We start from the raw sequence: 26935 nt of genomic DNA, 5'->3' as shown, positions 1-26935 counted from the left end.
TGAATAGTTTTTACAGTCTTATCTGAGCATCAGTTACATGCATAACAATTAGAAACAGAATTGGTTTAAAGTATGATGGATCATCCCCTACTGCTGTGTTGGGAGGAAGGAGTGAGGAACTCAGTCGTGTGGATCAGCATATTAGAAAGTGAACAACTGGGAGATAAGACTCCTGCACTAAAATGGGAGTGAGGCAAAGTATTTGCATGTAGTTTCTTGGAAGCATTTTAATGTGATTCATCGTATTTTTAGATGTATGCAAAGGAATTGAAGAGATGAAGCAGGTGTTGGCCCTAAGAATTTTAATACTTGGATGGAAGAGGAATCTTTTGAAAGTACTGATGGTTCTTTAACAAAAAACTCCTTACTACCAGAACTACTTAGCACCCACCTTATGTTAATTACAAGGGGAACAAAATTCAAAATGGATTATGAAATAAACATAAATAATTCCATGTGTTTTAGAACAGTGCAGAACTTGATGTTGGTACAGGACTGCCAACAAAGCGTTTTAAAGAAGAGCACTTAGCAGTTATTATTTCCAGCCACTTGGTAAGTTTGTGAGCTCAGGCATCAGTGCCAAGCTGATGGAATACTGTCTGATTCTGCTGAAAAGCATAGGAAGCACAGAGCAGAGCCCCCTGTCATCTGGGGAGCACAGCACTAAAAAGGCTAATTCGGATCTGAGGTAGAGGAATGCTCAGGGTTGCTCAGAATGTGGTGATGAGTCACAGGCAAACTGTGCCTCAAACAGTGTGAACAAAGCTCAGTCCTCCTGATTTTCCTCAGTGGTGGTATCACCCTTTTTACACTACTGTGAACTTGGACTTCCTAGATTTCCTAATGTTTTTATTTGTCCTGGTCTCCTGAGCTGGTCTTCTAAAATTCTGTCTGCTACTGCCGCCATCAGTCCTTTCAGCTCAGAAGCTTTCCCTTGATCTGAACTATCTTGTGCCTTGCATTTCCAGCAGTACTTAAGAAAGTTTGCGTGGGCACAAAGTCATATTTTGTTCAGACACTAAAAATTTAATTTAGTGCTCTGTTCTTCAGTGAGAGCTATGTGGAATTTTAAGAAAGTCTGTTGATAAGGACAAGGAAAATAAAGGTCTCGTAAAAAATGGGAACATCCATCTTGGATGGGAACTGTTGTATGTGTGCGTTCTTGGAGATAATGTCAACAAAAAATGGATAAGATATTATTGAAATTGCTGTTACACATAAATGTATGATGTTTCCCTTTAAAAAAATCCAAAGGAGAACGAAGAAACAAACATTAAACCCCAGAAGACCTACACAGTTTTTAGGTTAATTCAGCTTAGGCGGGAGAGTCGCCAGAAATGAAGACTGCGAACTGAAGAAAGAATAGATAGAAGGTATGCAAATCGAAGCTATTTTATACTGTAATGTATTCATCCCTTATTTTATATTTATAGTCTTACTTCTTCAGGCTGTTCTATGAAGACAGAGATGCTACTCAAATACAAATTTTTTTCAAGTGTATAAGCTTTTTAAAATTCAGCTTGTGGAAGGGATTTCATGGCAATATATTTAAGGAAAAATAATGAGATTCTGATACGAAATCTCATACAGTCAGTTGTGAACACAGTGGTCTCCAGATGTTTATCCAGTTATGTTCATTAGGAACAGAGGTTTTTATGCTCAGGAACTATTAAAGGAAATTTTCTTAGTCCTGCATCTACTTTGCTTTTTCATTATTTTCTCCTCCAGGAGCTGTCATTCACAGATTATCAATTGCCAGAAACAAAACATTGGAAGAGTTTGCTATTTGGTCAGCTTTTGGCAGAGATACTGATTTTTTTCAGTACTGTTCTTTGACTTGGTTTTTTTTCTCCCCTCAAGGGAAGAACCTCTCTCAGATCTCCAGTGCAGGCAAACCCTCTGCTTGAATGTTTCACTGTTTGGAATGAGAAATTTGTAATCCTATTTCTAGTAGAAACTGCTGCTAGATACTTTTACCTGGACTGTGCATTGGAGTTGAGGTGGTATGAGCTATGAAATGGGATGTGTGTATATGTGGAGAAAGAGTAATTAACATTTTTAAAGTATCAGGACTCCTTAATTTCATAATTGAGGCAGCTGTTGCTTTGTTACAGTTCAGCAAAACGCTAACATTCTTGAGAAATATTCTTACATGCCTCTGCAACCTCCTCCCCTTCCTGTGATCTGATTCTTATCTTTATCATCCATAATCTTGACCTCCTTGTACAATCTTGAAAACAAAACAAATTTCTTCTCTTACTCTTGCTAGTTTGTAAATTTCAGGATCTTGTTAACTATAAATGCGAGGCTAGCTAACCCGGCAGTGGTTCTTGTGCCGAGCAGACGATGGCAGAGCAGCATTGCTTGTTAATACTGTGTCCGGTGGATCAGTTTCTGAGTGCCTCAAGAAAATGTTCTTTTTATAGTTCGTATTGGTAGTTCCTGCTAGAGATACATTAACTTGAGATAAAATACCTTTGTGACAAAGTTTGTTTTCTTAGCACATCTTGTGTGGGAGGTCTTGTCTCTCTGCAATGGCAGAGTTGGTCTTGTCTGTCTTTTGTGCCAGCTTGTGCCAATTTAAGCTGTGTAGCAGCATGTGTGTGACTCGTGTATGTGGTAATTAGCTCCACTTTGTAGCAGAACACTAACAGAACTCTGGGTGTCACTTTTCAGTCTTCGCTCATATATTTGTGAGGAAAAAATAGCATGGACTTGAGCTCCCAAACCAGGAAATGGAACTGAAGTAATGAAATAAGACTTTCTTTAATGCGACCTCTGGGTTGTGAGAAAATGATGTTACCTAATGATCAGAGGTCTGTAGTCCTGCTTCAGGCAGCTCTGTGTTTACATCCTAATTTGTGAAGATGTCATCGCTGTGTTTTGGTACTTAGCAGTTTTTTACATGTTACTTAGAAATGTTATAGAACTTGCAGTTCCTTAACTCATTCATTTTTGTGGCAAGGGAGACGAGATCCAGCTGTGTTAATGCTGCTGTCATTTTTCTCCATTTTGATTTTGTGAAACTGCAGAACTAGGAAGTATTTCAGGTTGCTTAGGAGGCCTGAGAACTCACCAAAATGGAAAGATTAGTCTTTCTATTAATATTGGAAGTGAGATTCCACTGATCTGTAAGAAACTGGCAGTGCATTATATACACCATAGATACTACTTTCAATTTGCTGTTTAGTTGTTTTAAAGTGAAGTAATATGGGTATAAATGATGTCTATTCATACACTTATTTTACAAGGGAAAATGTGCTTATGTAGGTAGTGTGATAAGCTACCCTTAATATTTTTATGCTTTTTCAAATGCTTGTGCGGTGAGAATTCTTTGAGGATATCAACTCTTTCTATGTGAGTTGCAAGTAGAGCTTGCACTAAAAATGAATTTTCCACATTTGCAGCTTGCCAACGTGCTATCTTTACATTAAACTGGGGTGGGCCCAGTAATTGTCCACTGGCAGGACTGGGAGTGAGGAAGAATGGAAGCAAAAGAGTTTCTGTGTGCAGAAGCAAAAGTTGGCAAATACCTTCAGTGTGTTGGTGAGAAGCAGCATTTTGTGCTGATGGACTCATAAAATTGCCCGAGGAGCTCTGTTTTGCCATTCCTTTTTAATACTGTCTTCATTTAGTCACATGATGATGTTCTACGTCTACATCTCCTGCTGTGTCATCTGGAGGGGTTCTTGGGTAGCTGTGCAATGTGCTGCTGCCATTGCTGTGGTGTCATACTGTTCAGGGCACATCTCCAGTCTTGTTCAAGGCTTCTGCAGAAACTGGGGGTAAAAGGAATATTTCACTGCAATCGAGAGATTAATTACGTGAAATACCACACTGCTTACTAGCAACTGAGGAAAGCAGATTATGTTTAGTCTTACTTTTATGGTCCTAGAGGGAGAATCAGGTCCATCACTTTCTGGCACAGCAAAGAGAAGATTATTCTGGGACTGGAGACTGTTTTTTGCCCTTTGCCTCTGCGGTTGCAAGCCGTAACTGACTAACCGAGACAGACTAACTGCAGAATGTCAGAATTTACCATTCAGAAAAAATAAGTCTTGACAGAAAATCATCTTGTGCCTTTGGAGTTCTGGCAGGCTCTGTCTTTCGTTCTGAAATAGTACAGTTCTGAGGACTCTGTGTCTCATTGGATTTTAGACAAGGATATCAAGGAATTGAAGTGGAAGTTCATTACTGTTGGTAGAGGATCAGGTCCTTGAGTTGGCTGCAATTTCAAAACATCAAAAGACACAGAGCTGTGCGGTTTTATGCTGCACTTTTACAAAAACCTAAGAAGGTATTAATGTGAAATGGATCAGGTGGATGTGTGTGCCTTGTAGAAGTTAAGATACAATTTCTGTTACTATTGGAGCAAATACACTACTAAATGGAGCTAAGAAACATTGAAGAAGCTGCTCATGTTAAGGTTGGTAGGGGGAATTTGCCAGCGTCAGGTTCTGCAAGGTATGTTTGCTGTGGTTTGCTCTGTGCTGGGCTCCTTCTAGGCTTCCTAAGAACCTCAGTTCCTCCTTCACAGCCAAAAATGGTGAGCAACATGTGAACAAACTTGGGTCTCGTAAATGAAGTTGCTGACAGGGTATTTTCAGGTTATTATGGGGAAATTTTTTCAAGCTTTTCAGCAGTAGCAAAGTACAAGATTTCTTGTAATTGTTTTTATGGATTAACAGATTTAGTCTATTCCTGGCATAATCAGATGTTTAATTGAGATTCTCTATAAATTTGAAGAGACTAGATGAAGAGTTGCTGCTGCAGAACCTAAACCTACTTTAATTTCTGGGACAAAAAAAAAAGCTGTATGCAGGTCGGGGCTACAGGTGTGCCTATTTCCTGTTTGTGATGAAGAGGAAAAATGATCTTAGGTCAGTCAGAGGGATGTTTTGAGTAGGTGAGAGATAACTGGTAAACAGTAGGACTCTTAACCTGCTTAACTTGACACATATCCCAGGAGGTCTCATGTTTGCTGTGCTGAAGAGCACTAGTTTTGCTAATAACTTGGATATAATTGTCTTTCTAACATACTATGTTAGTCTAGTGTAAACATAATGCTAGCTCCTTCAAAGAACACTTGGTCTCTTCCTTAATTTCTTCATACCTGGTATTTGTAAGAGCCATCTGACTAAGAACTAACTAGCTAAGCATCCTCAATCCTTCAAAATGTTGTGTCAGCGTGTGATATTCAGTGAGTCACAAGGCTAACTGTATCATGGCAGGTGCAGGGAGGAAAAAAGGTAAGTCTTATTTAAAATAAAATTGTGTTTGTCGTCAGAATTTCATGTTATCTTTATAGGTATTTAATAGTTATAATAAAGTAGGAGAAAATCTTGTAGGAAAGCAATTAAATGTGCCTTGTGTTTAACGGCAAAGGGTTTACTGAAGCCTTTCTGAGAATAAGTATGGGGTTGTTTTTCATTTCAGTTGATGCTGATGAGATAAAACGACTAGGAAAGAGATTTAAGAAGCTTGATTTGGACAACTCTGGTTCTCTGAGCGTGGAAGAGTTCATGTCTTTACCTGAATTGCAACAGAACCCATTAGTACAGCGAGTAATAGATATATTTGACACAGATGGCAATGGAGAAGTGGATTTCAAAGGTAAGGCACAGTGTTTTGTGACAGGTGGTGGTACTTCAGAATTCCTGGAGCTTTAGAATTCATATTTTTCTTCATCAGAAAGAGGAAAGTTGAAGATTTGTTAATGAAAATAAGGTGCTAATTCCTAGTGAAACTAAATACCAGTAAAACTAGTTTCTCTGGTGCATTAAGGCACTTCTGAGTGAAATGTTTAAAAGAGCAAATTGTTTAGTAATAGCTTTTAAGGTCATGTGACTGAGGACTACTCACTGAGTATCTCTTAAAGTACACAAATTTAGACTCTTCATTTTGATGCTGAGGAGAGACTGAAGAAAGCGGGGTAGGCTAAGTGGTGTGTTTCTGCATAAGTTGTATTTATCCAAATACCCAAATAAAATCTGTCCTTTGTTGGAGTATTTAGAAAATAGAAAGGAGCTCAGGTTTTTCTGTTGGTACTTCTTTTATGGGATTCTTTTTAGGTAGATCTTAGATTGACACTTGAAGAAAAAAAATCCAAACAACCTAGAAGATTCGATTTAGTACATTTCTGAAAATTTTAGACTGATTTTAAATATTCATGATTAAAAGGGCCAGCAGGTTATTATCTTCATTACTAGTTCATGTTTAAACAGTCTCTGACCCTTAGAAGTGATAATGTTTGTAACTTCTCTTCAAGTACTGCACTTGTACAAGTTCTGTTCAAATACAAAATACTTAGTATTTCTTGTTGCTTATGACTAGAGAAGGTGACGTGAAATGGATCAGGTGGATGTGTGTGCCTTGTAGAAGTTAAGATACAATTTCTGTTACTATTGGAGCAAATACACTACTAAATGGAGCTAAGAAATACTGATTTTTCTTGCATTTTTTTTTAAACTGGAGAAAGTACTTGAATTTTATGTATACTGACAGGCTGACATTTTAGATAAGGTATTAATATACAAGAGCTGCTAACCTTTGCAAAACCCCTTAAATTTCTGTAGGGATAGCTACAGTATAACCAGAATGTTGAGTTTTGATCGAAAGCAGTAATGGTTGCATGGAACTATTCAAAATTCCCTTGTAAAAAATAGGTAGTCATGAACAATGAGGATCATGTTGTCTGTGACGTTGAGCTGTGATTAATACAGTTATCGAGGGCTGCTCCTCTTGGGAGGGAACAGGAAGTTGGCAAAATCAATTTTCTTTTATAGAAAAATACTATTTTGGTATTTCTTTAAAAGCAGTTTTCAGTTTCAATGTAATTCTTTAAATTGAGAACATTTGTAACATTGAGAGGAGTTGTACAATTAGAGTCCCAACTGGAGTAGCTTTAGTAAAGATCGTAGAGTTTTCTGTCAGGTTCTTGTGAAGGTCCAGCAACAAAATTACTTAAATCCTGGTGTGACCGTTTAGTGAGTGCTGCATTGGATTTGGGGTTCCTCCCACTGAAGAACGTTAAAATATCAAAGTACACAGACATTTATGTGTCACAAGGTAGGCAATATTTTAAAAATTTGAGGGTAATTTAGATTCTTCTTACAATTTCTAAAATTTTCTGAATGTTGACTTCTTTGTTTATTAAAAAATACACTTTCTTGTACATGTTTTCCTTGCATTAATTAGAATTCATAGAAGGAGTCTCCCAGTTCAGTGTCAAAGGAGATAAAGAACAGAAGTTGAGGTGTAAGTATTTTGATTTTTCCTTAACAAAAATTTTCTGATCCTCAAAAATATACTTTTGTAAGTTAAGAAATTGACAAATCCAGATTGTTGTAAAATGGAATGTAGAGTGGAAAATAATGAAAGTAGATTGTAAGCTTTTTGCACATTTTGTCATTTATTTGTGTGAAAATTTGTCAGCACTCTTTTCTGCTGGGAAGGTTGGAGGACGTTGGTTGCTTTCTGAAGAATTTCAGTTGCTTTCTGTTTTTTAAAAAAGTAAATTCATTTAAGAACAGCTTGCTGCATAGTTTGTGAACTTACAGGGCCTAAGAACAATACTCAATTCTTTGCTATTACAGTAGAAAAGCATTAAATTCTAGTTTCAGAACTGCATCTCCAGACTCAGGCTTTTGGACTAGAAAAGAGACAGGTTTGGTTATGGATGTAGCTTCCAATAACTAAGATTCAAATGTTTAAAAGTAAGTTCAGTCTTGATGCCAAGTTGTTTGCAGCAAAGTAACCAGATTTTGAGTCATCTGTTTCCTGGAAGATGTAATTTGTTTGCTGCCTGGGTGCCTTACTTGTGGTGGGGAAGACTTTCTTTTTTGGTGCTTATAGAATTCTCTTACTGCTGGTGCTAAGACATTTTCTAAAGTGAGTATATATTCTTTTCCAACCACAGTTGCTACTAAATGGTTGGTTAATTTATCTTTGATTTTTTTTTTTTTTTTTTTTTTTTTTTTTACTTCTGCAGTTGCTTTTCGCATTTATGATATGGACAAAGATGGTTATATCTCAAATGGAGAGCTCTTCCAGGTGCTGAAGATGATGGTTGGGAACAATCTCAAAGACACTCAGTTACAGCAAATTGTAGATAAAACCATAATTAATGCAGATAAGGATGGTGATGGAAGAATATCCTTTGAAGAATTCTGTGCTGTAAGTAACTTCTAAAGAAAACTTTTGTCATTTACAGAGAGAAAAAAATAGCCTCTCAAGTGCTGCTCTGGAAAAAGAGTAAACAGTTAAAAGGCACGTTTTAAGAACTTAGAACAGAATGCTTAAATGTAGCATTTAATGCTTGAAGGGGTTGATTTCAACCCATGTGGTATATTTATTTAATTAGTTGACAGCAAGTTTTAAATTCTTTTCTCAAAAAAAGTAAATGACACATTGAATCTTGAAACTTTGAAAATTGAAATAATGAGTGTTTACGCATCGACTTTTAAACAGTATATTAAGGAAGATACACTTGATAGCATGGTTTGGGCATTGCTTTATTTTCCCTAATCTTTGAATTTACAAGTTCAGTTCAAACATAACTTGTTCATACTCAAAAAAATATGTGAATTCTAAAAAAAAGAAGGCGGGGGGGGAGGGTGGGTGGTGGAAATCTGCCATCCCGCCAACTACTAAAGTGAAAAGGTTCTATTGTTTGCATTTTGGGGGATTTTTTTTTTTTTTTAAGTTTAATTATTTTTGTGACATCATGTAAAAAAAACTTCATCTGCAAAGGAGTCAGAGCTACAGCCTGCAAATGCCTGGATTTAGTGCATTACTTGTTTATTTCTTGCACTGGGCTGTCATCTTTGCCACCCATCAAATGTGATGTTGCATCTTCTTTTGTCCTTGGGCTTCTGCCCAGGTTTCCTGTCATGTGCTACTGATGGATTTTCCTTTTCCTTTCTTTTAATTTCTTAAGTTTTTGTTGACCTCCTGACAGGACACTTTCCAGTTCTAAAACCTTTTACCCTTTTTCTTGCATTTTACCCTCTCTGAATCTTGTCCTGTGCATCTACAAAAATGCTTTTTCATTTGTTGTCTTTGGCAAATACCATTTGGCCATTGAATTTTGTTCCTGCGTTATCAAACACTCCTCTGTACATGGCAGCTTTCCTTTGCCTTCTGTTCTGCATGGATCACACACCTGTGAACACTGGTAATTCTTTTCTGGGTGTGTGCAGTTCTGTATGAAATCCTGCTGCTGTTCCTAAGGCCCTTTCCTTCTCCTGGGAAGGTTCACAGTTTTACAGGGTGGTTTCGAAGTCACCATTTTATTTAACGTGCACAAATATACTGCAAGGCCATAATAAGAGATGGAGAGGAATGCCAAAATTGTGTTATTTGCACTGGTTTTCAGGCCCTTGAGTGTGTAATTGTACTAATATTGAACTACCTTGGTTTGTACATAATTAATTTTATCTCTCACAGTACTTGTAAAACGTAAATCAGTTTGGAGGGAAGGTACTGCCTTTATTTTATGGTTGACCTCAATGCATCTATTGAATGTGTTCTTTGTACCTTGCTAACTTTCAGTTCTCATCTTTCTGAACCTTATTTTTCTCCCAGGTTGTAGGAGGCCTAGATATCCACAAAAAGATGGTTGTAGATGTGTGACTCTGTAGGGCACCACCCAACACTTTTGCTTTCTTCTCCATCTCTGAAGATCTGCTCCAGACGTCCAGCAATGCTCTCTGTGTATTTAAATGGAAGTATTTTTCTCTGTGAAGCCACATTTTCCAACATGAGCCTCATGAAGCCAACTAAGTGTTATTGAACTTTTATTCTCTCAATAACTCAGTGTAGCACTTTAAAGTCTGAAGGACAGCAAAGATGGAAAGAGCATATCAGTGTGGCGGAGAAAGGGAAGGGGTTGGCTTTTTAATTTATTTTTCTTCATCTTTTATAACAAGGAAATATCTATCTATATATATATATGTGTGTGTGTATTTATATATAGATATATATGTAGCTTTCTATATGTAGTAGCTAGGTGGGCTTTAATTTAATATACTTGATTCAGAAACAAAACTAGAGTACAAAGTGCCAAGCAGAATATTAACAGTTCAATATATGGATATACATCCTTACTTTTATTTCACACAGTTTTATATATATAGTAGAAGAATGTAAAATTTTAACTGGGTCTTAGGTCAACTCTTTTCCTTTCCTGTGACTGTTCAGATGTTTCTATATATTGAATGGCTAACAAAGCATTGCTTCTTATTAAATCACCTTAATTACTTTTTTTTTGTAACACGGGAGACTAAATTTATTTATACCTGTTAATATATTACCAGGGACTGTGTCTCTTTGCTAAATAACTTAGTACAGTTCTACTTGATATGAGAATATAGTTTAATGCTACTGCCAAGAACTAGTCCTCCTGTGCATATAGTGACTGCGGAATGCTTTGATGGCTGTTAGATTCTGTCACCCAGGAACTGGGAGCATTTACAGCTGTCCTGAAGCCAAGACAACTCTGCTGTTCTGGGTTCAGTTTAGATACAGCTGCTTAAGGTGGTAGACGCATTCATGATTTTCTCTTGTGCTTAGCTTAATGAAATTAGGATCAACATAACTGTGCAGAATTCCCATCTACTTATTTTATACAGTACTTAAGATTATAAAACGTTCTTGCCACTTAAATTCTGTTGTTTCAACCATGATAGTTTTCCCCCCTGCATTTAAAAAATACTACAGGTAGCTAAATAACTGGTAATATTTTATATATATATGTATATATGATTCATACAGGGGGGAAATCTTGTTAACCTATGCCATAGAGGAGGAAAACTTCACACTATCTAAATTTATACCTCTTGTGGTTCTCCAGTTCTTTTCCTGGAGAATTTTTTTTTCTTTTCTAGATTTGTCCATATCATAATTTGTAATGGAAGGTAACTTGATATATTTGTGTGATATAAAAGTAGCGAGCCATGTTTTACAACTTTATATCATCCCTTCCCTTTTCTGCAGTGGTACTATTGGCTGGAAGAAAAACATTTGCTAGATTTTTTAGGACAGTACATCTTTCCTGTATAGTAGTTTTTCTATTTAAAAAAAATTGTTTTATAATGAGCAGTGGAAAGTGCAGGTTGTCTGAACCTCTTCAATTGAGCACCTGTCTGCCATAGCTGTTCCTTCAACTGAGTGCTGCACATCATGGGCTCTGTCTGTGAGAGAGAAATCCAGGTGCTTAGTGTCCTTGCATGACATGAAGTTTTGCATGTAGATCAATTTGAAATGTTCCTCTTGTTTACATAATTTGCATAATTAAAAAGATAATGTTGCCAAACTTTGGTAAATGTTAATGTTCAAAACAAAAATCTCCACTACATGTAACTTTTTTCTTCCTCTGGATCAGTACGTGGTTTATAATCCCAGCCAGTGGTTGCATCTGTTCCAGTGTCAACTGCCATGTGCTCTGCTTCAAGGGGGAATTAGTCTTTTGTGAATTTTTTGTACATAAGTATTTGTTACAAACATTTTAGCAAATGCTTTCAGTTTTTCTTGCTTGTGCATATCTTGGCTGGCATTATAGAAATTAGTGCTAATGTTATTTCCTTAGGGGGACTGGAAGGGGAGGGATGAGGTTTTTTTTTTTTTTAGTTTGTGTGGGGAAAAATGATTTATGTTGAATGTTTAGTTTCTCCTCTGCATGCTACATCATATGTTGTGGGAACTATAAGAATCTTCATACTGTATGAATACAAAATAAAATATTTGAACCTTGACTGGGGTGCTCAGTACCTTTCCTGTTCACCTTAAAGTAGCTCTGCACCTTGCTCTGAAGAAAACTTGTTCATATTTCTTTGTCCACTCCTCGATTATTAAGATGTACTGAAAAACTACAGGGTGCAGTCTGCTGAAAACTTCGGAATTTATTTCAGTGTTTCAAGACATGTTGAGGTTCTTCAAAGGCACATCTGGTTCTCTTCGCCAAATGTTCAAAGTGGATAACATACTTTGTTTGAAATCCCTGTGGAAAGTGGTTTAAAAAACAAAACAAACCAACACACCTTAACATTAATGTAGGTGGAGAATGAAAGGCAGTTCCTTTCTCAGGAAAAAGTCTGAGGCTTGTGCTGATGACACCAGCCCTCCGTGCCGCAGGTATGCCCTTCACAGCAGCTCTGCGCTGTGCTCTTTGGGGGTGCAGGTGTTTGGACCTTCTGGGTGCTGCCCTCTCCCTTCTGCTGCTTTGGGTCAGTGTTGGTATGCACCTGATTTCGGATAAACATTAATTTTGTGTGCTCTTGCCTCACTCTCCCGTATCTTTCAAGCTAATTGAAATAAATGACATAAGCAGCCAATGAACAGAAAACATAAGTGATCAGGTGTGTGCACCTGGAGCTGCTCAGAATAGGCATGCTGACCCCTGGATAGCTCACACTGCTAAACAATGTGTGTTTAGGTAACTCAGCAAGTCTTAAAATCTGTTGACAACTGAAGGCTTCAATCAATTTGGCTGCAGTGATAATCCCATACTGTGAAGTACTGCTCTGGAAACTTGGACACTGACCTAAATGCTTACTCAATTTCCATGTGTTTGATAATCTCATTTCAATTTTTCTTTTCGTTCCCAAGCCTGAACTGAATTATTTTGCAAGACACTTCACAGAAGGTTGGCTGGCAGGTTTAGGAGGGCCCATTTTTAAATCATACTGGGAACTGGTCTTTGCAATTTCTCCCCCTACTTTTGTTGCATTATGCTACTTATGTAGCATTTTAAGGAGGACACACAGGTCCTTACAGTTATTGGTACTCTGGTACACTGGAAAGTACTTAATCTGGTGGCTCTTGGCTTTGCTAGGCTGTCCTTACAGATCATTTTTAGGAATTAAGGAATCTATACATGTGCAGATTCAGGATTCAGTGCAAATACGTTATTTACCTCTTCAGCTTCCTTTTTTCATGTGATGCATTGTTCCAGCAGCAGCAGAGACTCAGTGGACAACCTGCTATTGAACTCTATTCCAGTTGAATCCTCCTTTCTTCAGGAAGATACTAAACCATGATGTGTGGTTACAAATGCTTAGCTCTGCCAGTTCCTTCAGACTCAAAACATTAAACACCAAGGCTTTCTGAAGAAGCAGCCTCTTAAGTCTGATGTTCAGAAAATCCGTAACGAAGCAGGTTTTTGCTTGAGACTGTTCAAGTAAAATCATGCACTTTTGATATAGACACAATTTAAAATACCTTTTAATGACTAGACAGAAACATTAGGTATGTTCAGATCAGACCACATGTCCAAAGGCAGTCAGACTGCAGAAACAGTCCTGGTTTTCTTCTGGGCTTCCAGATCTACCAGAAAACTGATGGCTTCTGTAGCTCTGGGCTTCTTGTGTGTCCAGGAACCTGGACTTCCAGCCCTAGTCCTTGGTGGTGCAGCTCAGAACCTCTCAGCTGCTCTGCTGGCCACTGCCCTAATATTGCCATAAACTTTGGATGGAGGACTTCCTGCAGAAGAAGGCACAAATCCAGTCAGCAAATGAGATAATCTGTCACAAAAATGGATGTGCTGCACTCAAACCTATGTTAAAAGTGGAGGACTGAGCCAAAGGATGAGAAGGATAGTCAAGGTCAGTCACCCTGTCTTACTGCAAGTGCAGAGTTGAACTTCTGCTTTCAGAGTGGATTGCCCTCTTGGCTTTCAAGACCCCTTAGGGAATGCTGTAACTAAATAAAAAAGCAGAACATCTTTCTGCAATGTGGCGAGTTTCGGAGCCAGAAAGCAAGTCCTGGATTCTGTGCTTCTCTAAATTTTTATCTTAAGAGCAACAAGCCAACTGCCAGCAAGCTACTTGCTCCAAATGTAGGTGTGGACAGGCCAGGAAAAATGGTGAGAGCCACAAAGCAGTTTCTCAAACTGCAAGATCTGTATGTAGTTAAGATTAGATAAAAGGACTTACCTAAAATTAGATTGCAAATTGCTGTTCGTGCCATTTTAATGTTCTGAAAAGATCCCAAAATATGAACTTTTCTGTAAAAAGCAAAGTAGCAGTAGTTAACGGAAAGCAATTTAGGAGATTACAGTTAATAGAGAGTTGGAGGTTAGAGATGAATGTGGAATTTCATATAGGTGTACTAGTTTCTTTCCTACACTTGTAAACAAAACCCAACCGAAACCCACAAAACCTACAATGTAAGACCTGTGCTCTTCTAAATCCTTTTAAAATAGATGTTACCATTTGCAAATTTAACAGTGTAGCAGCTTCAGGAGGAAAATATTGATGGATTGGTGAGTTCAACTTCCGATTCTTCATAAGAAGAGTTCTTATGCTATGGGGAATGACTGAATTCTACGTGTGCTGGTGACACTGTCATTCTCATAACAGAAGATCAAATAACTTGTGTTCACTAAAATATTCTCCTAAATATTTTTTCTTACTACTACTCTACAACAGTTTCATAAAATTCAAGTTATCTTTGTTCCTGGCAGAGGGCATGGATTAGCTGAGGGGTTGTGCTTTGCCTAGGAGGAAGTCAGTCTGTACTTACGCGTCAGCAAGAACGATGCGTGTCCTGGTTACATTTTCTATGGTGAATTTGGTTTTTCCGCCTTTCCCTGCTATTCTCCCTATTGCTCTTGACAGGTGATCTCCTTTCAAAGGTTTGACTGAAATGAGAATAGCATGTCCAGGGTAACAGCAGTGATGTGTATCCCCGTTAGTGCTTCCTTTGGTCAAGTTGCTGGAAACAACTCAAGCCAAGTATTTCGAAAGCAACTTCACTGGTCAACACAGACCCGTCTGGATTTCAGCTTTTTTTAACTAGTAGTGCACACTGCATCCAGTGCTGACCTAGGGCTTCTGGCATCCGAAAGTCTCCTTCAGAACTGCAGAGGAAGGCACTGCACTTCATGTTGGTGGAGTCAAAGTGCACAAAGTTAACACTGGTAGAAATAAAGTAGATCAGGTTTAGATCCTGCTCTACAGGGGACTACAAGGAGTGCCAGTACTACATAAAATTAGATGTTTCTGGCTTTCCTGATCCTTGAGGGCAAGTGATACAAGTGGAGCAGGGGGAAAGAAGAAAAACCCCATACTTGCAGGATGCACATGTGACTTCTTGAATGCTGCAGCAGAAAATACTCACCATCTGTAACTTCAAATGACTCTAGAAAAAGATCGTCTAATCTGATGAGAGCAAGAGCATCCTAAAAGAGCAGGAGATGTGTTATCAGCAAAGTTATTTTGTTCCAGTACCACACAGTTGAAAGCTGCTGTTCTCTTTATACATATAACCTATCAAATAATAGCTGAAGTTAAATCCACATTTTTCAGCAGCAGTGTAAGTATTTCCATCTAGAAAACCCTACACAGCTTGGATGCCCCTGCATTCAGCCCTGCCTCCCCAGTGCTAGTGAATCCAGTACAGGTCTAGAGCAAGGAGCAGCCCCTACAACACTGCAAAAAGTGGGTTTGTTTTCTCCAATAGGCCCAGTCCTACTTAGTATCTACTGATGATCTGGATAAGGGGATTGAGTCCACCTTTAGCAAATTTGTGGATGACACCAAGCTGGGTGCAAGTGTTGATTTGCTGGAGGGTAGGAGGGCTCTGCAGAGGGACTGGGACAGGCTCAATAGATGGATCAAATCCAATGATATGAGGTTTAGTAAGTCCAGTTGCTGGGTCCTCCACTTTGGCTGCAACAACCCCCTGCAGCTCTACAGGCTGGGGACAGAATGGCTGGACAGAGGCCAAACAGAAAGGATCTGAGGGTGCTGGTCGACAGCTGACTGAACACGAACCAGCAGTGTGCCCACTTGGCCAAGAAAGCCAATGGCATTCTGGCCTGCATCAGGAACAGTGTGGCCAGCAGGACTGGGGAAGTCATTCTTCTGTACTTGGCACTGGTTAGCCACACCTTGAATACTGTGTCCAGTACTGTTTTGGGAACCCCAATTTAAGAAAGACTTTCAGATGCTCAAATGCATCCAGAGAAGGGCAACAAGGCTGATGAAGGGTCTGGAACAAAAGTCCTATGAGAGTGGAGGGGCTCAGCCTGAAGAAAAGGAGGCTCAGGGGAGACCTTATCACTCACTACAACTGGCTGAAAGGAGGGTGTAGCCAGGTGGGGGTCGGTCTCTTCTCCCAGGCAACCAGTGACAGGATAAGAGGACGCAGTCTTGAGCTGCGCCAGGCAAAGTTTAGGCTGGATATTAGGAAGAAGTTCTTCACTGAAAGAGTGATTGGGCACTGGAATGGGCTACCCAGGGAGGCGGTGGAGTCACCATCCCTGGAGGTGTTTTTTTAAAAAAGGACTGGATGTGGCACTCAGTACCATGGTTTAGTTGATGAAGTCATAGGTTGGACTTGATCTCAAAGGTCTTTTCCAACCTAGTTAATTCTGTGATTCCATGAGTTTTGCACAGACTGGAGGTTATTGGCTTGAGCTTAAGCAAAATGAACAGTCTCCACCTGTGCAGAGTACCTCACAGAGAGATTATTGCTTTATGCTTGTCTCACACAACCTATGTCCTCTGTTTCATAATTTTAATTATGTGCTTTTTTTATCCAGCATTATCTTAAGAAATTGGATGTCTACTCCAGTCACAATTTCAAACATTAATTTCTAGAAAACCACCTCAGGATTTTTCTTTATTTATTTCTTACTGTAATTTGCAGAAAGGTCAGGGACAGGTCAGCAAACTGGAGCAATCTCACCATCTGGTTGTTGGGAGACTCACCTCTACTTGAAACCCAAGTATAAAGGCTTTCACAAAATCAGCTGCTTTCGTCAGAGCACTGAGATCCTTTGTCTCTTGACAAGTCTGCAAGACAAGAAGTTATGTTTGCAAATTAAGACCAGGCAAGTTAGGAGCAGGACTTAAAGATCAGCCTTTGCTTGGAGGGGAGAGAAGAAAGAAGCTGCTGAAAATCCACACCACCACTGACTGAGGAAAACCCTTTTGGTGGAGAAAACCCAAAACCAACACAAACTAAACTGCAACAGCAAAAAGCAGAAAAAAGAGAAGGATGATGAGGGCAGGAGAGTTATTCTAATGACAGATAGATACCTTAACAGGTGAATGAAACTCATTTCAAAGTTTTAGATTCATGATGGATATGGGCAAAATGAAATCAGCTTGATGAAGAAAAAAACTACCTTGCTTTTCACCAGACATCATTTCATATCAAAAAGTGGTTTTAAAATCCCAGGGTTTTCTCCTGCACAGTTATTGAGTGAAACTGCAGGAGTTTCTGCTCCTCCCTACCTTTCCCCTGAAGTTATTTTTAGGAAGTGTAAATAAGGGATAATTCTATCACCTTTCCTCCAGTTCCTGCCATCAAACTTGTGATAACATTTCATGGTTAGGAAGCAGAATTCCTGTTGTTGTCTGTATTTTCACTATTACATTGGAAGATTTCATGTCAACGTTGCTAATACAGTAAGTTTTATGTCAAAACTTTGGATATGCTCTTAAAAACTCCTAGTGTGAACATTCCTCAGGAGGAATTAGGATAAAGAATGAGCATCTACAAGATTTACAGGTTTATACTGGTGTCTGTGCCCTAAGGTATTCCAGTGCAACCCACTGAAGAAAAATCACATGCTATTAAACTATGAGCCCTTATCATCTGCCACAAACAATGACACTAGAAGATTCAGTGCCCCCTTAAAAGATACTGTTCTCTGTCAGGTAAATTTGTGGTAGCCTTAAATAGCTGGAAAATACTGAATTACAAAATCATATCTAAGACATGGATAAAAATTCTTCCTTAATGCTACAGTACATAATTTTTTCCTACAAAAATTGAACACCGCCCCAGCTTCTGCTGGCTCCTTCTGGAACAGATTTGTATTTTTGGGTTTTACTTGCAGTAACTACTTGTTCTAAGCAATAATTGCTAGATTACACCACACAGTTTCCATTTTTCCAAGCATTATATAAGATTTATGACTTCTCTAGTTTTTAATCTGTGGACCAAGAACACCCATGAGAAGGCCCTGCTTTTCAGGAGGCAGAATCATAGAATGGTAAGGGGTTGGAGTGGACTGTAAGATCATCTAGTCCCAACCCCCCTGCCACGGGCAGGAACACCTCTCACTAAACCAGGCTGCTCAAGGCCTTATCCAGCTCGGCTTTGAACACTACCAGGGTTGGGGCATCCCTGGGCAACCAGTGTCTCACCACTCTCACAGTAAAAAATTCTTCCTAACATCCAAACGAAACTTCTCTTTCACGTTGTATACATTACTCCTTATCCTGCCTCTACAGTTCCTGACAAAGAGCCCCTCTCCGGCTTCCTTGGAGGCCCCTTCAGAGACTGGAAGGTGCTATAAGGTCTGCACACAACCTTCTCTTCCAGTTAACGGGGAAGGCAACAGGAGCTGCTCCCCTTACCTTGATCTCAACATTTCTCGTTTTCAAGTTGAACCTGATTTGAAGCTGCAGATGCTCCACGATGGGCGTGAATATCTTCATCCAGTTCTCCTTAAGCGGCGTGTACCTGTTGGCCGGCACAGGGATCTTCCTCAGCTCGCCTTTCCCAACCTGCCGGGGGCGAGAGACAGGCAGGCCGTGAGGCGGGGGACGGCGGAGAACCGGGGGAGCGGCATTTCCCCGGCGCCCCGCGTACCCCGAGCGCCTCGGCGGTCAGGGGCGGGAACGCCGGCCGCTTGCTGGGCCGCGGCTCCGTCGTGTCCATGGCAGCTCCCGCCGCCGGCTCCTCGCCGCCCGCCCGCCGCTTCCTCCGGCTCCGCCGGGACGCGACGCTGGTGAAGCCGCCGTCTGCTGCCGCCTCGGTCTCCATGTCCGCCGCGGAACACACGTGGTGCCGCTGCCGCCGGAAGGGGCTGGCGAGCGCTTCCTCGGCATCCGCCGGGGCCGGAGCGGGGCGGGATGTCGGTGGCGGCGGGTGCGGAGCGGCCGCAGGTGGTGTCGCACGTCCAGCAGGCGCTGAGCTACACCGTGTTCGATTGCAAGTGGGTGCCCCGGAGCGCCCGCCTGCTGTGCCTGGGCAGCGCCGCCCGCGGTACCGGCCTCGTCCAGCTGTACGAGCTGCACGGAGCCCGTCTGGAGCTGCTGCGAGAGGTGAGCGCGGTCCCCTCGGGAACGGCTGCCAGGACGCTTGTCCAGAACCCGGGGATAAAAAACAGGGGCTGATTTGCATGTTAAATGTGCTGATTCAGTGATACCCTGTCGGTTTTTGATAACTGGTGACCTTATCGCTTTCCACAACTCCCTGAAAGGTTGTAGCCAGGTAGGAGTCTGTCTCTTTTCCCAGGCAAGACTTAAGCTGCACAGACTTAAGCTACACCAGGGGAGGTTTAGATTCGACATTAGGAAGAATTTCCTCACAAAAGGGTTTATTAGACATTGGAATGGGCTGCCCAGGGATGTGGTGGAGTCGCCGTCCCTGTAGATGTTTAAGGAAAGACTGGATGTGGCTCTCAGTGCCATGGTCTGCTTGACGTGGTGGTGTCTGGTCATAGCTTGGACTCAATGATCTCGGAGGTCTTTTTCAACCTAATTGAGTCTGTGATTCTGTGATTGTTTACTGCCGTGTTTCCTGCGTTGTTCGTGGGTTGCGTTATGGGTTTCTGGTTTCTGCCTGTGTTTGGCTTTTTTGGGTGTTTTTTCATTTGTTTGTTTGGGGTTTTTTTGTTGGTTGGTTTTTGATTGGGTTTTGGGGTTTGTTTTTTTTTTTTTTGGTTGGTTGGTTATTTGCTTTTTTGTTTGGTTGGTTTTTTCTCTCAGACTGACCTTTGAGTGTTTGCTTGTTCTGAGGCGCAGCAGTTCCTCAGGTTCATAAGGCCCCACTAGGCTACAAACCTTTAAGACCAGTAAACTGGACCCTCTGCTTTTCTATGCACAAGGACTAAATTCAAAGCGTAGCTTGCTTTTGATAGCATTTTGATAGTATTTTGCACCAAATATCCCACGTGTGTTTTGCTGACACCTGCTCCTGTACACTCCTAAGAACTGCGTGGTCTGTGGGTGTTTTTGCCTTTTCCATGTGCTGACACAGACATTTCCTTTATTTAAAAGATCGAAAAGCCCAAACCTATAAAATGTGGAACTTTTGGTGCTACATCTCTGCAGCAAAGATATTTAGCTACGGGAGATTTTGATGGAAACCTTAACATATGGTAAGCACAGATATTCTCTGGGAGCTTTTTCACCTAATGTTGTGCGTGTCTGTCTGAACAGAGGCTTCTGTATGTGGCTTTTGCATGAGATGCTCTCCATGCTGTCTGTGGTTGAGACCCAGTGCAAGCTTTGCTGGCTACTGTATTTGGACCATGCCTGTTTTGTAGAAACAACACAAAATTTCTGCACAGTGTTTAATTCAGTGCTGCTTCACTCCCATCTTCTGTGTGCAGCTACAAAAAACTGTTAAAAGTTCTGTGAAGTTGTCCTCTGAAAATAAGCTTTTGAATGGATGCATGAGTACAAACAAGAGGTTGTGTTCAACCTAAATTTCATGTCTAGATTAAATACATATTTTTAATCTTGAAGTTTCAAATGTTTCCTTTAGGTCCCTGAATTATTTGTGTAATTAATTTCTAGGTAAATTGATTATCAAATAAAGTAGTAGTGTCAAAAGGGGACTGTTTATTATCATTATTATTATATGTCAAGGAACCTGTGTCAAGGAACTACAGGTTCTTGTTGGAATAGCAAGAATGAGATGGAACAGTTGCTAGTTGAAATGTAAAATAAAATTCTGAAGGATTCTTGAAGAATGGGAATCAGTGGGAAAGAACCATGAAACTCATGGCTGAATACAATATTCACCTGAAGTTAAAGAGCAGTAGTCAGAGCTAGGTGGGGATCAATGAATCAAGTTATTTTATAATAATTATAGACTTACTGAAAGTAAAGCTAATTGGAGTATTTTGATCTGTGGTGTGATTAATTTTTGAGCCCAGCATAAAAACTGGGTCTGAGCTGTTGCTGTGGTGAATCCCACAACTGTCTTTACAAACAGGGAGGGCCAGAACAGAGCAAAACCTTTCAGAACAGTCCAAAGCAGTAGCCAAAGAAGGAATCCAACAAAGACTCATGGTTCTTAGTGGTGACATCCATATTTGTTCTCACCGTTAATCTGAGCTTTTATGATTTGTGCTCAAGTTTCCTTTCATTTTTATACAAATCCTGAGTGTCAAGGAAAAATGCCATGTTTTCTGTTCTTTTGTTTTCTTGCCTAGGAATTTAGAAGCTCCTGAAATACCAGTGTATTCTGTGAAAGGTCATAAGGAAATCATAAACAGTATAGATGGTGTAGGTGGCTTAGGAATTGGGGAAGGTGCACCAGAAATTGTGACTGGCAGTCGAGATGGTGAGTTAGTGAACTCTGCAAGTCTTTCCAGTTCCTCTGAGCCTGCAAGCTCTTGATGGCAGGGCACAGTCTGCCATCCGAACTAGTTACAAGCTGTTGCAACTAGTTCTTTGTACACTGTCTTTTGAACCTTGCTTGGGACCGATTTTCTCTAATTCTTCTAGAAGCCACAGATAAGCAAAAGGTACTGTTTGTCACTGGGCATGAGACAGAAGGAATACAAAGCAGAATAAATGCAAAATATCAGCTAGAGAAAATACATCATTGACAAATGCTTTTACTCTATTTCTGTTTGCTTTTGTGGTTCTTATATCCACAAAACAGAGTGAGGCTTTCTAGAATTGAAAGAGTTGCTCCTGTCTTTTGAATGGTTAGAATGAAAAGCAAAGGGTTTTTCTGGGAAGATGAACAAAATATGACAGCATGTTCCTAACACAAAATCTATTGTCTTTCTTTCCCAGGAACTGTGAAGGTGTGGGACCCTAGGCAGAATGACACTCCCGTGGCTAATATGGAACCTGTACAGGGGGAGAGCAAAAGAGACTGCTGGACTGTGGCATTTGGTAATTGATCAGATTATGACCATTCCTCCATCTAATATGATTGTGCTTTGATGATTATCAATGTATTTCAGGATGTTATGGAATACTTTGTTTTGTATGGATGCATAATTAGCAGGTTTTGCTTTTCTACACTGTTAAATTTATGTGTGTTTTTTTTTTTCTTCAAAATAAGACAGGTTTTGCACTCAATCTTGATTTACCAAAATATGAATATCGACCTAATATCGATATCCAACTGAGACGGACAAAAACTCTCTAACAGTTTAGAGTTAGAAAGTGTATGTTTTATTTGGTGCCAGGCGCTGCGTGGGATAGCTCCCTAAGACGCAGGGCCCCGATCCAAGCAAACACGACACTTTTTATTTCCACATATTATGAATATCCAAAATACAAATGCATATTCATAACATTAACACCTCCCATTCTCCGCTTCATATGGAAATGAGCTTAAATGTCATAAAGCATGCATAGTGTGTGTCCTGAATGGAGTCGGTGGTCTTGAATTGGGTCAGTGGTCCCAAGAAAGATGAAGTAACTCATCTTCCTCATTTTGACCTTTTTGCCTTTTTGAACTTTAACAATCCTAATTACTTTAGTGACCTCTAAGTTTCCTCTTGCGTGACTTTTGAACGGGTTCCCACCAAGGGAGGAAATTGGTAATTGTCCTTGTTCCCTACACCAACTTATCAAAGTTTCTATTCCTCGTTCTAAGCACAGCTAAGCAAACATGCAAATGACAGATCATCAGTTATTTGGCAATCAGTTACTAACATCTTAAAACCCATTTCAAGTCCAGCTCTCCTAACTATTTTAATTAATTCTCACTGGGCCCAAGTTCTTTCCTAATCTCAACACAGCTAGCCTATAAGTAAAATCTTTATGTTTCTTCTAAATTTATGTTTCAATCTCTGATCACTTTTGGTCACCATTTGTAGTTGGACTCGATCATCTTGAAGGTCTTTTCCAACCTAAATGATTTGATGATTCTGTGGTTTCACAGATAAGCTGTGTAAGCTTTATTTTTGTGCCTGGGAATGTAAAAACAGTATATCCAGCTGTGTGGTCCTGAAGGAGTGTAAATGTTGTCATGTACAGGGAACACATCAGTGTTATAGTGTAGTTCCAACTACCAAGCATTAAGGTTTTAATTTAAGAGAAGACCCTTGAAGCTTAAGAGCTAATTAAAGAAAACAGCCATGCTTGATGTGAGATCTGCATTTTTCTTTGGAAAGAACAAGCTGCTTGTGTCCTACACAAGATTTTTCTAGACCCTTCAGGTTTGAAAACCATCTGGTTCACCAAATCTTAGTATCCCAACAGTAACTTTTTGTTGTTGTATAAATGTAAGTTGAAACTGCAGGCCTGGGACTTCTGAAATTTACAGACTTAAAGAGGTTTTATTTTTCTGATTAATTCTCTCTCTGTGTCCAGGCAATGCATACAATCAAGAGGAACGTGTCGTATGTGCTGGATATGACAATGGGGACATTAAACTGTTTGACTTAAAGACCATGTCACTACGATGGGAGACCAACATTAAGAATGGGGTAAGAAAACCATAAAAGTATTTTTAATCCCATCTCCTTTGTAGGATGGAAAAATTAAAAGGACTCTGTGTGAAACTTACCCAGAAGACATTTCTGCTGAGACTGTACCAAGGAATAATTTTTTTTAAGTTCAGCAAGTTGTACCCCTCACACTCTTGATCAGGACAGGATGGGGTATTTTTCAGTGGATTTATGTTTTCAGATGAACTTGTTTATTTCCAATTTGGTGATGATGTCATTGTGGAAATAACCAATGATTAATACATCTTTACAAATCACAAAACACCCATTGTTTTAACAGTTGCTAAATTACAAGACTGAATTTACCTTTTTCTATTTCCAGGTTTGCAGTGTGGAGTTTGACAGAAAAGATATAAATATGAATAAGCTGGTGGCCACATCGCTTGAGGGAAAATTCCATGTTTTTGATATGAGAACTCAGCATCCAACCAAAGGTTTTGCTTCTGTTTCAGAGAAGGTATGGGGGGGACTGAGAATTTCTTAACAAGAGACAAACCTCCTAAATTCATGCTGTCAAATTACTACAGGTGTAGTACAAATAGGTAAGAAATGCCCAGGTTACTTTATAAAACTTTTCTTTTGGTTTTGTTTTGTTTTTTTGTTTAGTGAACAAAATCTGGTGATAATTCAAGAAAAGACACTTTTGTGGTGAAGTTCTTTAGGACTGCCGTTTTTTAGAAAAGGCTGAGTTTCAACTTAGTATCTCTTAGTATTTTCCATACTATCATTCAAAGCAGATAAGGTATTGGAGGTACTTTACTCTGAATCAAAGACTTTTTTTACTGAATAAAATAATATATTTTATTTATTTATAAATAATTTTGTAATAAAATGTGAAAATAGCATTTGTTGGTCATTTAGTGCATTTAAGCTTTTCCTTGTGGACATTTGCAGACAGATATGCATTAAGTCACAGGACATGTGTTGGGGTTTTTCCCTAAGTGATTTCTGTTGCTGTATGATCTTGCTGTGCCCTGGATGAGGTTTGACTTGTTGACTATTTGTTGTGTTTGCACTGTGTTTGTAGTATATTCCCTTCCAGTAATGATTTTAACAGATACAATACAGTGAATTAACCATCCACCATGAGAAGGCTGGGCTCTTTTCGTACAAGTGATCTGTGTTTTAAGATTCTGTGTCCTTTCCTATGAGGTTCATCCCCAAATGACTTCTGTATAATGCTGATTTCTTTTTATTAGGCACAAAAATCTACCATTTGGCAGGTTCGGCACCTGCCACAGAACAGAGATATATTTATGACAAGTGGAGGATCTGGGAGCCTTCATCTGTGGAAATAGTAAGTGATCACTTCTCCAGCCAGGAGTAAGAAATCAACCATTTAATGTTTTAAGAAAGAATCTTTCTGAAAATGATGAGTGGGGTCCTGCTTCCACCCTCAGAATATCTGGTTAAAATTATTGCTTACAAATGCAGTAGAAAGGTGATTTCAGTGTCAGTACTTGATCTGGAATCTTGAATTAATCCCTAAGAGAATGTCACACCACAGGTGAATCTTGTCCTTGTTGTCTTAACATAAGGAAGATCTAATTATATCCTTGGTTAACAAGGTGATAAATGGAAAAAAACTGGTTTCTTAAAATTCTCATATGGTAGCAGTTCCATCTGAGAAGAAAATGGAAAGCCTTGGCTTTTAATGAGTCTTATGTCTACATCTTCTTACATTACATGGAAAAATACTTTAATTGTTCTAAATGCAATGAAGCTGGTGCCTTAAGCTTCAGAAGCATAGTTGTGATGAAGTTTTTCTGCTTGTGGCAAAAGCCAACCAGTTAAAAAATGAAGGGCAGAGGTGTCAGGATTTAAAATTTCGTACCTCCTTTTTTCTTTCATGAAATACCTACTAAAGGATGCAGTGTAGATATAGCTGGATATGATTATTCATTACTTTTAAGACATTTATTTGCCTTATCTATAGAGCAGCACATAAAGAGGATGATGATGTGTTTGTATCAATAAATTTCTAAGTATTTGTTTTTGGTTTACTTTTCTCATTGGCAGTGAGTACCCAGCCCAGCGCTCGAAGAAGGATTCGGAAGGATCTGAGATGGGGGTGGCAGGGTCTGTTAGTCTCTTGCAGAATGTGACACTGTCAACACAGCCCATCTCTAGCCTGGACTGGAGCCCTGACAAAAAGGGACTGTGTGTCTGTGGGGCCTTTGACCAAACTGTGAGGGTGCTGATAGTTACGAAGCTTAACAAAATTTGACAAGAAAACTACTATTTCTGATGAGAAAGCCGTATAGTTTGCAGTCTGTAAATATGGGAGGGGGAGCCCTTCTGTTTCTAATTTAATTTCTTCCTTAATAAAACTGGATTAAAGAAATAGAAGCCAGATCTTTCTATTGAAAGTTCAGATATGTGCAGTTAGAGTTGTTTGGCTGATTGTTCTGTGATGACTTGAAGTTGCCTGGGCACAAAATTTAACCTTCTAGAAATGTGAATTCACACTTAAAGTAAAATGTGCCTTTTTGTTAGCGCAGCTCTGTAATTTCAGAGTTCACTTGGGTTTGTGTTCAGTTTATTCATAGTGTAAATCTCGTCACACTTTTTAAATGGTTTGGCTTTCTTATATATAGCACTGTTCATGTGCATTCATGCAATGGGAATTACTGCAGCAACTTGTTGTGTTATGGGATGTATTAATTAGAATGGTTGTTAAAGTGACTTAGGATTCTTTAATGCAGTAGAGAAATGATAACAAAGGCTGAAATATTCAGGTTTATTGGAGTAAGGTTTTTATTGAAGATCATACTGAAATTAAACTATCGAGCAAAATGCACTGTTTTATTGTTTTAGTTGGGTTTCCTGTAAAGTTTATATGTTCAGTTGTTTTTATATCTGTTTTCAACTTGATATTCTACAAATAAAATTATATGTAGTGTTTTCTTAATATGAACAAAGTATATTATTCAAATATCCGGAGATTTAGAGAAGTAATGTATAAAAAAGCCTCACAGGCTATTAAACCCTAAACTTTGTGGAATGAAGAAATCCTTCATGCTTGTGTAGCAGAGGGTGGGCAGGAGGAACATTATAGTAGACCATAAATGCAGCGTGTCTGTAGAAGTCCTTGGTTTTAGTAGGTCACTGATACTCTCCTCTAGCTTGTCTACAAGCTTAGGTTCTTGTATCTCAGGTTTAGCAAGGGCCAGCAGGGATGAAAACACAGGCAATGTAGGCTAAATATTTTGTGGGTGACAAAGATTTATGAGATTCAGCTGTCTTCCCTAAGACTTGATGGTTTGCTTTCAAGTGTAATATTTAGTATATGATTTTTTTGACCCAAGTAATCCCATCTGCTTTTGTGCATGGTGTAATGTTGAGAGCATATCCTGGAATTATTTTAAATGTTGTCCCTCTTAGGATGCATTCCAGCAGGAGGGAATAGGGGGAACCATTACTCTGCACTCTTGGCTGCAGCTTGCGTTGGGGGTATGGTGTTCAAAGAATTCAAGTGCTTTGAATCTAAAA

General features: G+C 39.5%; 3 protein-coding genes across 5 annotated transcripts in view; 2 read left to right on the top strand and 1 right to left on the bottom strand.

Annotated features, from left to right (window-relative positions):
- Positions 1-11753, top strand: part of PPP3R1 (protein phosphatase 3 regulatory subunit B, alpha) — a 39127-nt gene extending 27374 nt beyond the window's left edge. For 2 of the 3 annotated variants that reach the window (XM_032103614.1, XM_032103615.1), the window contains exons 3-6: positions 5437-5613; positions 7198-7257; positions 7991-8175; positions 9586-11753. In XM_032103614.1, the coding sequence (XP_031959505.1) occupies positions 5437-5613; positions 7198-7257; positions 7991-8175; positions 9586-9633 (470 nt within the window). In that variant the 3' untranslated portion in view covers positions 9634-11753. The remainder of the gene's footprint in view (positions 1-5436; positions 5614-7197; positions 7258-7990; positions 8176-9585) is intronic. The other variant, XM_032103616.1, reaches the window with a different exon arrangement.
- Positions 11613-18812, bottom strand: PNO1 (partner of NOB1 homolog). Its single transcript, XM_032103613.1, has 7 exons — positions 18607-18812; positions 18372-18521; positions 16713-16796; positions 15118-15178; positions 14521-14638; positions 13932-14002; positions 11613-13479 (listed from the first exon to the last, which is right to left on the bottom strand). The coding sequence occupies exons 1-7, from the start codon at positions 18778-18780 to the stop codon at positions 13412-13414; spliced, it is 726 nt and encodes a 241-aa protein (XP_031959504.1). The 5' UTR covers positions 18781-18812; the 3' UTR covers positions 11613-13411.
- Positions 18813-18834: 22 nt separating this feature from the next.
- WDR92 (WD repeat domain 92) lies at positions 18835-26354 on the top strand. Its single transcript, XM_032103608.1, has 8 exons — positions 18835-19061; positions 20019-20119; positions 21182-21312; positions 21774-21875; positions 23307-23422; positions 23766-23900; positions 24643-24740; positions 25463-26354. The coding sequence occupies exons 1-8, from the start codon at positions 18870-18872 to the stop codon at positions 25668-25670; spliced, it is 1083 nt and encodes a 360-aa protein (XP_031959499.1). The 5' UTR covers positions 18835-18869; the 3' UTR covers positions 25671-26354.
- The last annotated feature ends 581 nt before the right edge of the window (positions 26355-26935 follow it).

Source organism: Corvus moneduloides, chromosome 3 (assembly GCF_009650955.1).
Source record: "Corvus moneduloides isolate bCorMon1 chromosome 3, bCorMon1.pri, whole genome shotgun sequence".
NCBI lineage: Eukaryota > Metazoa > Chordata > Aves > Passeriformes > Corvidae > Corvus > Corvus moneduloides.
The sequence above is the reverse complement of the archived record's forward strand: the minus strand, read 5'-3'. Positions and strand labels throughout refer to the sequence as shown.

What these genes read in the sequence shown, in the direction of transcription:
- PNO1 (XM_032103613.1), bottom strand. Translation starts at nt 18,780, where the DNA reads ATGGAGACCGAGGCGGCAGCAGACGGCGGCTTCACCAGCGTCGCGTCC. An exon ending in TGACCGCCGAGGCGCTCGGG is followed by an intron (nt 18,522 to 18,606) that starts GTACGCGGGGCG and finishes CGCCCCCGGCAG; the next exon opens with GTTGGGAAAGGCGAGCTGAG. An exon ending in AATTTGCAATCTAATTTTAG is followed by an intron (nt 13,480 to 13,931) that starts GTAAGTCCTTTT and finishes CTTCTTCTGCAG; the next exon opens with GAAGTCCTCCATCCAAAGTT.
- WDR92 (XM_032103608.1), top strand. Translation starts at nt 18,870, where the DNA reads ATGTCGGTGGCGGCGGGTGCGGAGCGGCCGCAGGTGGTGTCGCACGTC. An exon ending in GTCTGGAGCTGCTGCGAGAG is followed by an intron (nt 19,062 to 20,018) that starts GTGAGCGCGGTC and finishes TTTATTTAAAAG; the next exon opens with ATCGAAAAGCCCAAACCTAT. An exon ending in TTGCTTCTGTTTCAGAGAAG is followed by an intron (nt 23,901 to 24,642) that starts GTATGGGGGGGA and finishes TCTTTTTATTAG; the next exon opens with GCACAAAAATCTACCATTTG.